This window comes from Lepisma saccharinum, chromosome 2 (assembly GCF_977018435.1).
Source record: "Lepisma saccharinum chromosome 2, izLepSacc3.1, whole genome shotgun sequence".
Taxonomy (NCBI): domain Eukaryota; kingdom Metazoa; phylum Arthropoda; class Insecta; order Zygentoma; family Lepismatidae; genus Lepisma; species Lepisma saccharinum.
Window position 1 is genome coordinate 166,994,089 of NC_139230.1, and position 18,219 is coordinate 167,012,307.

Here is an 18,219-nt window from a genome sequence, read left to right on the forward strand (position 1 = left end):
TTCTAACTTATTATTGTGATTAGACATTACTAATGGAAAATAACTAGAGGCTTGAACATTACAGGACGATGTTCTTTTCCTGTGATACTGTAACAGACAAAATGCTTGTGTACTGATGCAAGTCTTGTGTCCAGAAGAGTCTTATGAAATGTATTTGCTGTTGCGTAAGATAACACGAAATAATTACACCGTGTGCGAACTACCAAATCTGTGCAACGTTATTTTATTCTATGATAATTCTATAAATTCTATGATAATTCTATGTTGCGTACTTAGAATTATTCATTCAATAAAGAACATGTCTAATTGTGAGTTAACAAAAAAAAAAAACAATAATAAAGAGACATTTTCGCATCACGATTGCAGTTCGAAAAAGTCGGGACAGGAATAGAAAGTAACGTACTGTCCTGACTAAATCGGTGAATCGGACGTCTGGTATTCTTGCATCAATGATTATAAAACTAAAACCACCCAATATTGCAGCTTGAAGACTTTTGCGCAAGAAACAGATTCATTTATACAAAAGCAAAATTGAAATTTTTACTCATTTCAAAAATCGACGATGTTATTTTCGTATTTATTTAGTTATTTATAGGTTCACATTTAAATATTTTAGGGTTCGAGGGGGAAGCATGGCCCACATGGCCCCTCCCCTGGGTACTGACCTTACGTAGACAGTGGAAGAGAAATTTTGGAGAACCTTTCTATTAAATTTAGTATTTACATTCACCTTATGCTCAGATAGGTTAAACCGTTTATTGACAATCGTGAACTTTTCGTTTAATAGATAATATTTGGTTTTAAACGACAGGAGAACATTGGTCGAATTTCCTTTCTTGCTCTTTTGAGAGAATATATACTTCTACAATAGCAATCGCGTTCGGAAACCATGAAAACAATGACTTGGTTTTCAAAGGCAGACAAGCTTGGTAGTCTAGCTTGCTCGCGATCAAAGTGACTCACTCACGCTATTCAAGGCCGCTTCTTATCGCAAAACACTGTACTTCGATGCACAGTGTTGGCACCCAGCACGTTACAAGTGACCAGAGTCGAATTTTAAAGAGAATCGGAAGAATGGTAGATTTCATCAGAGGCGGCTAGGTAGGCACCAGCTCAACATGCAATAGTTTAAGTGATAATTCCTGACAAACAAAAAAAACGTATTGAATAATTATTGGGATAGTAATACGTGTATCTGCTCCTTTTTAACAATGTAAGCTCGAAGACAATCTGTATTCCATTTATTTATATTGGCAACTTGGTCAACCGGAGGTTATTTTATCGCCTTCGATAATCGAATTGTCTGCTCGATTATTTTTTGTTTACCCAGGAACATGCCCCATAGGAGATTTCCGAGACCGGGTTACGCTACTCACTCGTAGCTCCCCAATTTCTTCACGATGGTGGGTTGCCACCGGTCCCATACACAGGCCGAGAACCTAGAGAGTGAGCATAGGCGGACTCGAATCCATGCCGTCCTGCAGTCGGAGGCCACGGAGGAGGACTTTTGTTATTTTACCTTTGGCTAATCACGACGATGAGGATGAATAATGAATAGAAAATTAAAGAAGGTCACGCACAAAGTAGAAAAGTAGAGGACGATCTTCAACCTCTTAAGTAACGAGTTCAAGCCCTAAATATGAGGATTTCAACCTTAGACGACCTCAATTTCAAAATTATAAAGAAAATGCCTACTTACACTAAACTTGTCATCAAGGCCAAAATAGTTTGTAACTGTGAAACTACCCCTGAATACAAATTGACATTTTTTTCCATGTGAGTAAGAATTAAATGTGTGGTATACAGAGATAGATGATACCTTTTGAGAAACAATTAACTGTACCCTGTCCCAGCATCTCTGGATCAAAGCCGCGCATAGCGGAAGAGATGTGGAGAGAGGGGAGAGGGGATCGAGTGGACAGAGCGAATCAGTGCATGCTGCTGGGAAGGCTGGTAACTGCAGTGGCTTTCCTCCCTCCACGCAATCCCATTCCTCTCACGTGTTCATCGCTACTCAGATACTTGTTTTCGTTCATCTGCTCCAGAGATAAGTGGGACAGAGTGTAGTTCGCATACATGTAGCAAGTAAAGAAACTTATCCCAGAATGAAAATTCCACATAGTTTTAAAACGTTTGTTTAAGCAATGAATAACTGGAAACAGATCACACATAATTCCCTTGCCAAAATCTAGTGGTCGAAAATTAATTTCAAGACATTTCATATCTATTCACCATATTCCAAGTTATAAGGAACTATTTCGTAGATGTTCATGAAACCGTTATAAAATTACAAATAAAATATATTCACAAGCTTAGGTATACTAATACGAAGAAAGAAATCCAGAGTTAAATTTCAAATGCATGTGTATGAAGTACTTCTTTTTTGCAGATAACGTTTACAATATTGAGGCGAAAGAATAATTAGGAACAGTAGCTCCAAGAAAACAAAGGGCGTAGTGTATTGGTTAGAGTTCTTGAAAGCATTGCGGTCCCACGTTCGATCCTCCATACTAGATGTTCCTTAAAAAAGAATCCCTTCCATTAAACAAGAGCATGGTAACATTATTTGTAATAGCAGTATATAGTGGCTACATTGTTCTGCATATGGAATTTATAAAAAAAAAAAATAAACAAATAAATGAATTGACACACGTTCAACGGGATATTTTTATATATAAGATCATGGATTATGATACTCTAATGATAATTGTGTACTGCTTCAAATACATTGACAAATATTAATGAAATAACTATATATGTGTGGTAATTCAGGACATGCTAATTTTACCCCTTTTCCCAATTTAGTTCAATGCAAGGATGCAAGGATGTGTAAAAATTTCAATTTTGCTCTTGTATAAATGAATCTGTTTCTTGGCCAAAAGTCTTCAAGCTGCAATATTGGGTGGTTTTAGTTTTATAATCATTGATGCAAGACTACCAGACGTCCGATTCACCGATTTAGTCAGGACAGTACGTTACTTTCAATTAATGTCCCGACTTTTTCGAACTGCAGTTGTGATGCGAAAATGTTTCGTTATTATTGTTTTTTTTTGTTAACTCACAATTAGACATGTTCTTTATTGTATGAATAAATCTCAGTATGCAACATAGAATTATCATGACTTTTTAATGGCGCTCGCACTATTTGCACTATTTTGTAATATCTGTCTGTCTGTCTGTCTCTCTCTCTGGTCTACGTCAATGACAGAAATGCAAGCAATATTCTTATTTATTTTTAACCCAATTAAAGGAAAGTGTAAGCATTTAAAAGAAATAAGAAAGATCATCACTGTTGTTCTTCGAGGAAGAAAAATTAGAAACATTTAGTCCAGCACCTTAACAAAGTGTCCCACGAGTCTCTCTTGACTTACACTGTCAAATGTGAAGTGATTTTATGAATAAAATAACGTTGCACAGATTTGGTAGTTCGCACACGGTGTAATTATTTCGTGTTATCTTACGCAACAGCAAATACATTTCATAAGACTCTTCTGGACACAAGACTTGCATCAGTACACAAGCATTTTGTCTGTTACAGTATCACAGGAAAAGAACATCGTCCTGTAATGTTCAAGCCTCTAGTTATTTTCCATTAGTAATGTCTAATCACAATAATAAGTTAGAAGAAATAACACGACATTTACAATATTGGAGGGACAGAATACTTAAAAAAAATTGTTGTTTCATTCGAAGGTAAAGGCGTGGTGTAGTGGTTCTTCTACCTGGTTTAAGGAGCTAAAGCTTGTAGGGTAGTGGCTACCATTCAGGATTGTCAATCTGATGGTCGTAGGTTCAAACCCTTCCGGTGGCAGAAAATTTTCGTAAGTTTTAGACATATCCCATTGTGTTCATTGTCCACGCCTTGTGAAACGGAATGATTCAGTTTGGAATTAACGATGGGGGGAGGGGAAATATTGAATTACAAAATCTCTATTTCAACGAACTGAGAAGTGGAGAAAAATTGAATAATTCTTATAAATATTAAAAATTACATTCATTTTTTTAGTGGTGTAATCGCAGGTAAAATCAAAGATCTTACATGGAAGATTTTAATTTGCTCTGAACTCAGCCAAAAGGCATTTCGCACCGGTCTAATATATTCTCCAGTACATTTCAAAATGTTATTGAATGTTTCAGGTCGATAATTTGACCAATGCATCCATTCTTGACGCTCAGACAATATTTTCTGCAACTACCTCTTCTCTCCAGTTCCTTCTCCTTCTTCTCTCCCCTCTTTCCGTTCTGCTTTTATCTCATATCGCCTTCCCTACTCTTCTCGCATCTTATCTCCATCCCACTCTTCTCCACTCCTCTTATCTCCTTTCCTGTCTTAGATTTCCGACTCCACTGCACTATTCTCTCTTTTTTCATTCTTCTCTTTTTCTCTCCTTTACTCTACTCTCCACTTCCGTCTTCTCGTCTCCTCTCCTCTCGTTTTCCTCCTCTTTTCTCTTCTTTGTTCTTTTTTCCTCATCTCTCCTCGAATCTTTTTCCATTCTCCTCACTACATCTCCTCTCCTCATCTATCCTATCTTTCTTCTCTCCTCTACTTTTCCTCTTCTCCTTTCACTTTCTCTTTCTCCTCTCTTTTGTAACCTTTCGTTTCCTCTCACCTCTTTTCCTTACTGTAGACTCATCAGTGATGAAATACTAGAAAACCTATTTTTTTCTTTCAGAAATAATTTTTCATTTGCGATATACTAGTGGTATTTTTAATAATTTTATAGATTAATGCTTGTTTATATTTCTTTCGCGTATTTTATAAATATCTATTGTGCATGTGGCAACCCTGAAATTGAGCCTAACTCTGCACGCAACCCACCAACGGCTTGTGTAAATTGGGTTGCCTAGTTTAAATTGTCGTTGTCCTAAAACTTTTAAGAGACACTGTACAAATTCGCAAAACTTCATTGTTATTTAATGAATAATGACAATCAATTTTACCTTAATTACTATTTAGTGAGTGAGTAATTTACGTCGTGATTAGGCAAACACACGAAATCTGTTAATTAACGCTAAGGAACATTGAAATTAATGAATGCCGTAACTTGAAGCGAAATGATGATATGTATGTGTTAAAATTTAAACCATATATAGAAAATAAATACACATGAAACTGAAGATATGAAGAATTTCTAGAGCTATAAAATGTGTAGGAGGAATATTCAACTATCTATCAAAGCAATAGCTGAGAGAGGGGGAAAAATATAACAACAAAAAAAATCTTGCTAATATGTGAGAAACATTCGTGCCATGCTCTCTTAATTTTGTCTAGCTAATGTATTATAAGTTGGCTTTGCTGAACTATGGTGCTTTGAAACTACTAATCATCATTGTGCTACCATGATGGTGTCATTCCTTTGACACAGGTACTCTCGTTCTTATTTCTTTAATTCTGTGTATACAAGTAAAAGCACTTCTTATTATTCCTAAACTAGAACATGTAATTAATCGAGCGGTTTATACTCTAAAAGAATGGAAGCATCACTCTAACTACATATGCGCAGTGTAGTAGCGGACATAGTTGCTACTCTATTGCCAGTAGTATAATTAGCATTTCGTTTCTTCACATGTTAACATATATTTTGATAAAATAATTTAGTCCTTAGTTAAGGTAATGTAAGGCAAACCGACTAACTCGTGAATTCCTTGACTTGCTCCTTAATCAAAGCTCCCTTCTTTGAGGGGCTAGGAGAATTTTGTCATTATGAATATAAATGAGTCGACCGTGGGACCTTGTTCATTCTCAAAACTACATTTATTAAAATGAATATCCTCTTTGCAATAATCTTAACAGTTTATAGCTCATACATTCTCCATCAGTTACAAGTTACTGTCAGTTTTGAACAAAAATAAAATGAAACTTAAAGAACTTTAAGTAATAATTATAAATTGACTCAGCAAGCATACTCTCTGCTGGACTCAGTGAATAAATACACCATAGTGCAAATGAGTCTGAGTCAAGACCAAATTATTTTCCTAGGTGATAACCTTACTATTCACTTTTAGTTAAGGATTTAATTAATTAAATACGTGAAAGGTAAAACAGAATGATGATCTGAGCAATTTTATCGGAAACGTTAAATGTAAAAAAAAAAAAAGGTGATGGAAGAAAACATTCTATTTTCCTCCGCATTGTATTGTGTGTGACTGCGGTGGGTGATTAGCCTATCAGGGTGGGAAGTGACTCAAATTTCAACATCTTACATAATTAATCATATCGTCGCTTCCAATTTCTACACAAAACTTTCAAGTTCACCAATGTGAATTTAGATAGTTCCAATGCATGCAATTTGTAATAGCATGAGTTATTGTTGATAGTGCACAAAACACTAATTAGTGAAATTTTCAATAAGAAATGAAGTTCCTGATGGTAAAGGGGTTTGCTGTTAATGTTTATTTGTGGGGTTGACACATTTTCATCACATCCCTGTTTTGTCAATACAAAGGCTAGATTGGGGGAAAAATTTACACTAATTTTTGATGACATTGCATACAAAATTTAAGAAAATGCCAGAGGTGGCAGTGTTCATTCATGTTGAAATGGAATAAATGAAATCTTGTACCATCAACACGTACTAAACCAATTTTCTTTTCTCATCGCATTTCCGAAACAAATGGATAAGAAGCCCAAAATGCACTCCACCACATAAAGAACCCCTTTAAGGTTATTTAGGAACCTTACAGGTTCGGGATCTTACCGTTGGGGGAAGCGGTAGCTCGTAAGCACTTGATTTGCTGCATCCTTCATCTGCAGAGGTACCTAAATAAACTTAATCTACACAACCTTTTAAGTGAATGGCAGCTCACACATTTTCAGGTTAAAATGACCTTAAGACTGCATTGGCAATGTTGGCTTGAGAGAAAAGCGTATTACCTGTCTCGTTCTTGAAGAGATGATCAATAACAGATTCAAAGTTAACTCTCACACAGACACTGTTGTTAGTCTCTTAAAACTCTCTCTAAAGTTCTCTGCACTTCTCTCCTGAACAAACTATTTGAACTGATGTTAATTTTCCATAATCAAGATTGACTGTCTTCCAAACTGAACCTGTCTCTTTCTTGAAGACTCCCACTCGACACTCTCAATCTCACAATTGCCTCTCTTCCCAAAATCCAAACCAACTCCTGTCTCCCCAAATCCAAAACCAACAACTGTTGTCTCCTCCTACTTTTCTCTGTCTCACCCCACTTTACCTCTGCAATAACTGGAATGCCATTTTCCCAATTAGAAACTGCTCCTTGGAATATTATAACTTTAAAACTGTGAATAGCCATGGTCCACATGTGCTGCAATTCTCCAATGTTTCTTCATAGGAAATTGGGAAAATTTCATGGTAGTTTGACGTGCACCTGTAATGGGTTTTAGATTTTTATTGTTTTATAACCACGCACCTTTTACCAATCCTATATCCTTTACTTATGGAGAGTTTGACGTGGTTATGATTTATACATAACCTGAGCAGCCTGAGAAAGGGAGCAGTTGCCTCCCGAAACGTCACAGGAGTTACCTCAATACTCGCAAAACGTAAGTTAATAATATATATATATATATATATATATATATATATATATATATATATATATATATATATATATATATACACACACACACACACACACACAGGAATAGGGTTGAAATGGTGCCAGAAGGGCGGATAAATACAAATAATGAAGGAGACAGTAAACACTTACCACACGAATAGAAATAATTCAATATTTCGCGATCTGAGTCGCATTTTCAAGAAGGTAGATAAAAGATCGACGACACTTTGAGTAGAGGCACAGAATACTGACCGTAGCGTCTCTACGGTCAGTGTTGCCAGAAACAGTTGAAAGGAAACACGAAATACTTTAGCCAGTGTTTACTGTAAGGTGGGTGGGTAGTTTCGGGGAGGAGAGGAAAGAGTTACTGGTTGGCTAGGTTGAGTCCGGGGGGTATAGTGGCGTGCATGCCTGCTATATAGGCCCTTTCCCATCACCTGCGGAAAGATGTGTCAGAGCAGGGGGGGGGGGGGGGTAAAAGGTGGATGATGGCAACACGGAAGCAGTTATTGAAGGTGGTGTTATGGCTGTTGGTGTGGATGGCAACTGTGAAATCGGAGTTTTGGGTGGAGGAACGGTGATTATTTATCCTTAGATTCAAGGGGGTGGAGGTTATATATATATATTAAACTTGTGAGTAATTTGCACAACTTTCATCATGAATAACTGGAAAATGCATTATGCTGAAGTAAACACATTCTTTGATTTTCCTACCTTCTACATGGCTAACTCGAAAATGAGAGTTTCGCTACGATATGTAAAGTTGTGAGTGGTGAGAAACTCCTGCTGCAACATCTTTTTTTTTTTTTTTTGCACCAAGTGTTGTTTTTCATCAACCAAAATATTGTTAAAATAATATTATATTTATTTTGCATGTCTAAGAATTGAAAACATTTTGTATGTAACTACAGAGAGTGAAATGTGTTTGGGAATCACGCGTAACTGTAGCAAGTGTCTACCAGAGAAAATATCCGTAGTTTGATGATAACGCAGTATCAGCGGTGGTAATTCCTTGATTTCTGGGAATTCTGAGTGAATTTTTGGCTCCAGGAATTCTGCATGAATTTTTCTCCGTGAACGTGGAAAAAATTTAATTTTCATTATTCCAAGTCCCTGAATTTATGCATATGAATGTCATGAGGCAAGTTTTTCCAGTTAACCATTATTTTTATCAAGGAAGGAAAAGAAAAGAAAGCTGCATTGAAAATAAAACAGAATTCCCTTAGTGCCTTTACTTTTTGTCCTTTGCAGAACGATCTATATAAGCAACTGAAAATTATTGCAAACTAATATATCGAAGTTGATTAGGTAAATTTTACTTTGAAATTCTTAGACAATTAACATTTTTTTGTAAATTAGTATCACCCGTAACGTTTGTTTGTAGATGTATTTCGAATCTGAGTATGTGAAATGGCAAATGTAAACTCTGTACCTCAAATTATATAATTTAATCTAGTGACAGAACTAGTTATTTTCTTAATACAATTACCAGCAAAAATTGGAGAATTTTTCCCACCATAATGTATCTCATCATCACTTGAATCAGAAAAGTCAGTCAAATTTTTGGAAGGACATTTATTGACACATTTATGCCTGCAAGGCATTCGATCATATGATCTTTTAACTTCAGCTTTCACTTCCGTCCGAGACACACCTGGCCATGATGAACTCATTGCCACTTGTTCCTGACCTTCACAATACATTGTGGAGAAAACCGGCTGTGTTCCTAATGCAGTTTGGCAGATCTAAATAACCTGTTTGGTCTAATGTTTGCAATAGGGAATTGGGGTCATCTACGTTCATCATTTCTTTTCTTTACAACTTACTTTGCAAAATATTACGTACTTTCCACATTGAACCAACCATGCTCTTCTCTGTCACCATCCTAATATTATCTCATATAATTTAGATTTGGACACCTCCCCGAAGGCGCAGTGGTAGCGTCATCGCCTTGTAATCAAGGGGTCCCGGGTTCGATACCCGGTGGAGGCACAAGTGGTTCGGATCCCACTTTAAACTGTAGGTTCAGTCCCGATTAGCCTTACTGTGCATAAAGTGGACTTAAAACACCAAATCAATCAATCAATTTAGATTTGGTCTGCAAAACGAGTCCTCTACAATTATATATACTATGGGTTGACAATTTGACTACCTTACTATTAAAATATTTTAGCAGAATCAGAGGCCTTTTTTAGGATGTAGGAAAAATAAATGTTGTTTTTAATAGTTTATTGATGAAACACAATGAAGAGAACTTTTAGGTATATACTAGCTGATTGCCCGGCATTCCCTTGGTATTTATTTATCCCAATCTTGTATTAGACAGGAAAAAAAGGAATTATAACTATAGTGTAAAATGAACTTGGAGTTGAAAGGCATTGGGATTGTCACTATTCATCTTAGCGACGTCGTAAACTATGGATTCCACATTAATATCGGTCGTTTTCGATTTTTTACATGTCACCCCTTCCCGCCCCCAACCCTAGGGGTGCCAGGGGTGCCTTGGAGTTGAACGGCATTGGGAGTGTCACTATTCATCTTAGCGACCTCAAAAACTATGGATTCCACACTAATATCAGTAGTTTTATGTGTCACCCCATTCCCACCCCCCAGCCCTAGGGGTGCCAGAGGTGTCTTGGAGTTGAATGACATTGGAAGTGTCACTATTCATCTTAGCGACCCCGAAAACTATGGATTCCACACTAATATCAGTCGTTTTACATGTCACCCCCTTCCCCTATGGGTGCCAGAGATGTCTTGGAGTTGAACGGCATTGGGAGTGTCACTATTCATTTTAGCGACCCCAAAAACTGTGGATTCCACACTAATATTGGTCGTATTACATGTCACCCCCATCCTACCCCCCACCCCTAGGGGTGCCAAAGGTGTGTTGGAGTTGAACGGCATTGGGAGTGTCACTATTCATCTTAGCGATCCTGAAAACTATGGATCCCACACTAATATCGGTTGTTTTCGATAATTTTTACATGTCACCCCTTCCCACCCCCACCCCTAGGGGTGACAGGGGTGTCTTACCCACACAGTATTTCTTTCCAGATTGCAAGGGATATGTGTACCAAGTTTGGTTGAAATTGCTCCAGGATAGCAATATCTCACCTTCTGTGTAGGCAACCAACTTTGCCGTGATGTGTAGCAGGAAGCATAACTTGCAGGATATGATACGAAAATGCCACACAACAGAATTCTATTTTATGTCCACTTCCCACCTCCACCCCTAGGGGTGCCAAGGGTGTCTTGCCCCCACAGTGTTTCTTTCCAGATTGCAATTGATACGTGCACCAAGTGTGGTTGAAATCGCTCCAGGCGTACGAGAGTTATGCCGGAACAAACAAACAAACACAAACACACACACACACAGAGATATATTTTATATATTAGATTAGATGTGTCTATTTGTGTCCTTGAAATTTAGGAAAGTTCACCTTGAAAACAGAATTATATTTGAATTTTATCATGGTCCTTGAGTGGCCACCCTGTTACTAAAAAAAAAAAATAATACCTTATAGATACACATTGGGAACATTTTATCAAATAAGGATTTTATGTTACTAGTAAGAAGTTGTCTTTGCTGCAGTTAATAAAAAAAAAAGATTTTCATTGTAGAGGAACGAGGAGCAGGAATGAAGTTCAATGCAGAAAAGAGTGAGCTTTTAATAACAACAAGAAACAGAGCCAGAAATAGACCATGAATAAAGATGGACATGGAAGAGTTGAGGGTAGTGGAGAGATTCAAATATCTAGGAAGCATAATTGAGAGAAGTGGAAGAATAGATGAGGAGGTAAACAGAAGAGAAGAGAACATATAACTCTGCCATCTGTTGGAAGAAATTGGAACCTCCACAGACAAGGAAAAGCCACATGTGACCTCAGTGTGTTAATGGCTGTGTAGGCCATGAACAGTGGACTTACACTGGAAATAGGCATGCAAGGCCCATATAAGTTAAATATGGACCTGAGTGGGTGTTGTCACACAGGATTTGGTAGTCAAGACCTCTTTTAAGGTTCTGAGTGCAATTTTCGCCAATGTACTGAAATCTGTGTCCCATACACAAAGTGGGAAATCCAGACCACATGGTTGGCAAGGAGGAGTCATAGGAACATCCATGAAGAATCCATGAGCATGCATGGTTATATTCAGCAATCCTTCCATGAAAAGCCTGGAAAGTGCGTCCATCACTCCCCAAAGTTTGTATTACCCCAAGGAAGCAGGAAATATCCATTCTTTTGTCTTATTATAACACCATTAAGTCTTGTTTCCATGATATGAAAAACTCAATATGCTGACCAAAGGCAGAAATTTATTTTATTATAAAACATAAACTAAACATAACATTTCAACATTCTAGCAAGGTCTTCTTCAGACTCTGTATCAAGCTCAATTACTTCGTACTTGAGTGTACAAGTACTTGTGTGCCCCATAAATTGCTAGGTGTTGGGATGTGGCTTGTGGTTGTGAAAAAAGTGTAGCCCCCAGGTATGAAACATATTGTGTGAAATTGGCTGATCTGTAAGTACCAAGTCTTTTGTATATTTATTTTTGTGTTATTTGTGTAACAGTGAAGATGTCCATGTTTGGTGGTGGCCATGCCACAGGTTATGTTCTTTATTGAATAAATGTGATCGAATGATATCATTGACGTGAACTGTAAGTCTACAAAAGCCTCCTCTGCATGTGGCAGCATAAAGCATAGCTCTTTTTGAATAAGTGTTTTTTTCTTTTTTATTCTTGGTTGATTTAGTATACTCCACCAAACCCTCCCCATAACAGAGTCACTGAATCTCTAAGAGTAGAATCATCATATTAATAATAGCAATACATTAACATTTCTTTAAACCCTTATAGACTAGAAGGGATAGAATAAGGAATGAGGAGGTCCGACAGACAGTGGGAGTGGGGAAGCTTCAGGACAGGATAGAACAGGCACAGATGATATGGTTTTAACTCATGAAGAGGATGGATGCAGAAAGACTACCAGTAAGAGCTTACCATTCTCAAGAAGTGGGAATAAGGCCAAGGGGGAGACCAAGATGTATGTGGAAAGAGCAGATAGCGGAGGTTGTTATGAGAAGAGGACAAGATTGGAACACCGTGGAAAGAATGGAGTGATGGAAGACCAGGAAAAATGGAGAGGCTTGACTGCTGACCCAGCCAGAGGCAGGAAATGGCAAAGGATGATGATGAGGAGGAGGAGGAATGAGTCCACTCATGAGTCTGTATGTGGGGGCATCATAGCCATCCCTGTCTCTACGTAGAGAGTGACTTATTCTGAACTACTACCTCCATCTTCACGCGATGCCCTTGCATCCATCATATCACATCGTCTCTGACAAGAAGGCTGGCTATGTGGCTATGTACTCTGTACATCATGTGACAAGACCAAATCTATTGAATCAATGGAATGCACCTTTGTTGTGGACTCCCAAAGTTACAGTTTCGCCCTACATCCTGCCTGTTCCATCTACATGGCAGAATTGTATGCAGTCCTAAAGGGACTTTGCTTTTGGATTTTGCTGATGATCACGCCCAAAATAAATTCCTTGTGTGCATGGTTCAACCAGTGTTCCGATGCTTTCAATATTGAAATTTGAATAGCAAGAACACCTCCAATTGATTTTGCTCATTTTTGGACATTTAGGATCTTCCATGTGTCTTATTAAAATTTTGTAGTGAGAGAGAAAATGCATTTTGAAGTTTTCATGTAGCATGCAAGACAGTTTGCAATTGTGAGTATACCAGTCTGTGCCTCATGCTACATGTTGCCATTCATTCCAAAATGTTATTTTGTGTTAGATAACAATTTATACAAATAACTTCTGAGTGAATACACCACCACTTCACCCATTTAACCCCTTATTCTGTGATTTTTTTGCCTGCGATGCTGTTTTAAGGAATCCTTAACAATGACAATTTCCTCCAGACTGTACAAAACTGCCTTCATTGTCTGCAGGTTAAAGACAGCCTCTTACCCTCTTGGTATATTACCATGTTTACCACACTTAATTACAATGTAGTCTCTTTAAATTTGGTTAAATGTGAACAAATTTCAAGCAAGTATAGCATATTATTCCATGGCAAACATAACTTCAAAGAATTTCTAAGGCATGGATCATACCAGAATAATTTTTTTTTTCTGATCTGGTCATACTTTAAGATTCTATTGTGTGATTATATGTGAATTTGTACATTAAGACTCTATTGTATAATTTCATTATTTGTCCTTCATTCAGGGTCATTCTTGTCCTGGCTTCATGGACGAGGCAGCGGCCACAGAACAGATACTGAGGAACTCAACGTATGGTGCACAGTACATGTAAGTATATGACATTTATTTATTTTCATGTATGTCATGAAGAAACTGACATGTTTGTCTTCTGAATCTATATGTAGATGAAATAATCAGTGAGAAATTTAACAATCACAAGTTGGTAAGTCTGTAGAACACAGCACCAACTTTTTCTTCAGTGAATTCATGCAAGAGACACCTTCAACATGTGGCAAATTGCTCCATCCGGTTGAAAGGAAGCATACATCCACTCCTTGGGTGTGAGTTGTGTACAAAACTGTTCAAAGATGTCCTGGTAGACTTCATGATGGTTGTATCAAAAAATATTGGGCCCAATATAATCCATGAACCTGGTACCTTGCACCAAACACTAATTTTGAGATCACGTAGCTGTTTGTGGTGAATCACATAAGGTTTATATGCTTGGTGTTCTAAGAGTTCACATACCCATTTAAATGGAACCAGGTCATTAAGTAATACAGTGGGTCCAATAATCCTTTGAAACCATGTTAAGGAACCATATAAATAATTCACATGTTTGACTATTGGCTTCCTTCAACTTATTGACACATCACAAAATGCACTTTCAAATGGAGAGATCACGGGACATTGTCAGGGCATAAGGGACCTTAGATTGCTAAATAAACTTTTGTTTAACTTCTAAACTTTCATTGTGATCAGGACCGGATTTACCTCTTTACTGTCCCTAGGCCAAAGAAGCTGTGCCGCCCCCATACTGTTTATCAAGAATGAAAAAAAATCATTATTTTCTGTATTACTATTAACGGCATGCAGTATTAATTAAATGATAGTTACGTACAAACAATGTAACAAAGCTATATGATATAAATTACATTTTAATATTTACCTTGTTTTTCAGAGAAGACTTTTTACTTTTACTTCATTTAAGTGATAGGACAGAACACACACTGGGCTCTTCAACGGCACTTTCCTCACTTTTTTCCTCATTACATTTCTGTATAAAGAAAGAACTGATTTTCGGAACCTTCTTCAGAAATGCTTCTTCCTGCTTTCTCTGCTTTTCTCTTTTTGTATTGTGACCCACTGAGTCTTACTCTTTGATTACTCATAATGAGCGTAATTACATTTTAAACTTACATCAACAAACGCACGTCGGACACTGACACGCGCGAGATGCATCACACCAGCTACTTATTGAATAATATTCTCGAGCAACTAACAGAAGAATAGTACAATGCGAAACCCCATTAATAATGCTTGCGCCGACAGTTTAATTCTCAACAATTTAACGCGAATCACATGCTTTTGATATGCAACCAATGCTGGCAGTAACAAGGAACGGCGTTCCTGAAATGAAGCCAAGCCGGTGTTGTCTTTCAAAGGCAAGCAGCAGGCTCCACATTCTTGCTGCAATCGCCAACCCAGCTCAGCACAATACTGTACATTCGAAACAACAACATCGGTAATTAAAACAACAAAATAGTAAACTAGTTCCGAGCCCTGCTAGCCTATCACTCTTAAGAACTATTCTTCGTTAACTTATATAATACAATTACATTAAGTCATTCCATTCGTGTGTCCGGAGAAAAAAAAAGAGGCAATCCAAGAATTAGGTATTCCTTATAAATTTAAAACAAACAATCGTGGTGCTCTAGGCCCGGGCCTATGAGGCCTATTGGGAAATCTGGGCCTGATTGTGATCCACTGTTGAATATCGGCAACCACTGCTGGCATGCAAATTGATGGTGTTCTTTGTCTCTTGAAATCAGTGGCAGAACCTGTTGTGCACCATGTCAGCATAAACTGCTGGATGGTACATTTAGCTGCAGCACCTCTGCCAGGAAACTTGTCTCTTTCTCTGTCCCAGGGATCTGTGCAGCAAGGCTGTACATATAAATAGAGAAGGGGAGAAAGCGAGTGAACAGAGTTTAACAGTACATGCTGCTGCTAACAGCCGGTATCTGGAAATAAATATTACAGTATTCTTAAACAATTTTGACAACTTTACTGCCTAAGGTTATATTTTTAGGTTAGAAAACTCTGGTTTGTGCAAAATATTTCCTCCTTGTATGTAGGTAACCCTGTAAGGTTTAATGTACTTTGAGCGTAATAGTGGCAAGGGAAAATCTTGTATACAAATTCCTCAGCCAGATCTATGGTCTCCATACATAGGCCCCCGAACAAGCAGAATAGTACATCACTGCACATTTGAAAAGCATACATCTGAAAATCTGTTTCAGGAAGCTTACAGGTGTCAAGAGTCCCCCCCCCCATCTGCTAAAAATTAAGTGGTTTGTTGAGTGAGGCAAGGAACGAACTATTCTGAGGTTACAGCATGTGCTGGTCTACCTCTGTCAATTGTGAACAAAGTTATCACATTTCAGTGATGAGGTCTCAGTTTATGGCACCTCTTTAAGAACTGTAGGTGTGATTTAGAGTAGCCAATTTAGTCATTCACTTTTAGATATAATTTACACCTGATATTTTATGAACTATAATTTATGCTGATGGAATAATTGAGGCCAGTAATTTATCCACATGTTTCCAACACCCTCTTAACAAGAGCTGAGCGAATCTGAGCTGATACTCATACCCATGTCGATAATAATTGTACCAATTCCCATCTATACTGGTATGGATGTTTTACAGAGGTTGTTTCTGATCTATGGTGACGATTTCAAACTGCACCTACTTTAAGAGAAACCATGTCACCACCATCGAGAGTGCTCTATTTGGTGGCCCTGCATCTTGGCAATTGCCTGACAGCGAAGTTTCCACTGTAGGAGACTGGCACGAAGTGTAGTCATGTCCAGGCTCAGCCACTCCTCCTGACAGTCTTTCCATAGCACTTCAATGGTGTGGGGTCTCCTGTGAGACAAGGCTCGTTTCAGTAGGCTGAAGGCACAAAAGTCCATCGGTGAGGCATCAGGTGACTTCACTGGAATGTCTGTGAAACGAATGGCACGAATTCCAGTTTCATCTGCCATTTTTGGAGGAAGAGGCAGGTTGAGCGATATGTGTGACTTGACACCTTGTTTTGAGCTTATGAACATGCCCTTTGCATCACTTTTCCAAACCCAAATCAAGGTGAATGATGGTGTGCAATGTCTTCAGTGATGTTTGTAGCCGGTTCGCGATACTTCTCTGTGTGGCTGGATTCTCCCTGATGACCAGTGCCCAGACATCCTGAATTGTAGCTGGTGTGCGGCTAGTGGCAGGCCGGGAGTTGGCCTGTTTCTGCCCCACAGGAATCATCCCACGCCCCGCTTTACCTGCCCCTTTCAACATCCATGATATGCCATTTTTGGACACAGTGAATCCACGCTCCTTGCACAGTTTTATTTATAATGGCACTATCACTGTAGTTTACGTCGGAAAGTGCAGATATGTAACCCTCCCAATATGCACTGATTTTCGGCGATATTCTTCCCGATATGCAATGACCACACCATGCACAGTCAACGGTCCAACGTGCCCACACGACTGGCAGCTTCGTTCTCTTCCCGCTTGGTGGTGCTGCAAGAGGTGTGCAATTTCGTCACCATAGATTGGAAACAACCTCTGTACAATTGTAACAATCTGTTCAAAATATTGATTAATATTTGCGAGTACTCTAATTATAAGCATAAATTTATCAGTTTTTTGCCTCAAAATATTAAAGAATTACACCAGAATATTAAAATATCTCTATGTAATCAATAAATAGTTTTCACACAATATTGGTGCAAATTAAATGGAAACTTTGAATTTTGCATAATTTCCAGGATTATAAAAAGCTCTGCAAAAGTACAACATGGCATTTTTGCGGAATCTGTAAAAGACCTAAATGCCGGAAAAGTATCATCCAGTATTGGTAAAATGCAAATGATACTTTCCAATACCAATACCAATACATTGACATCAGTATTAGCTTAGCCCTACACTTAATAGTTCCTAATTATTTTTGCAAGCAACACCTGACTGTAAGTGTTTGATTTCTGAATGCTGATTCCAATTCCAAGTTCATTTTTGCTAATTTTCTTGCGTCTGATCTCCAATCTACTTTAGTTCTTGTCTGTACAAACATGAAAATTAATTATTGTAATGAAAATAGAAATGCGTTATTGTAGCTTGATGTATGATAAAATTGCTACATAAAAAGTGGGGATTAGTGTTTGTTCCTTGTACAACTTTATACAATATCAACTTGTCATTTTATGTTTCAAAACAAACCACAATCCTTCTTCATCAGTCAATAAAAGGCTTTCCATTTATCCCAACTGTGAACCTTAAACAAAGGTGGGATAATTTTTCTCTGAGACACTTCTGTTTGATGTCTGGATAGGAAACCAGTCACATTGTCACAATTGTTTCCCCACTGTAGAGTTGAGTAACAAAGTCAACAAGT

General features: G+C 37.9%; 1 protein-coding gene across 1 annotated transcript in view; it reads left to right on the forward strand.

The window, feature by feature from the left end:
- The window catches only part of LOC145984176 (nucleoporin NUP188-like), a 174,515-nt gene that overhangs the window by 151,144 nt on the left and 5,152 nt on the right, over nucleotides 1–18,219 (forward strand). The window contains exon 19 of the mRNA XM_083117667.1: nucleotides 13,795–13,877. Coding sequence (XP_082973793.1) covers nucleotides 13,795–13,877 — 83 coding nt within the window. The remainder of the gene's footprint in view (nucleotides 1–13,794; nucleotides 13,878–18,219) is intronic.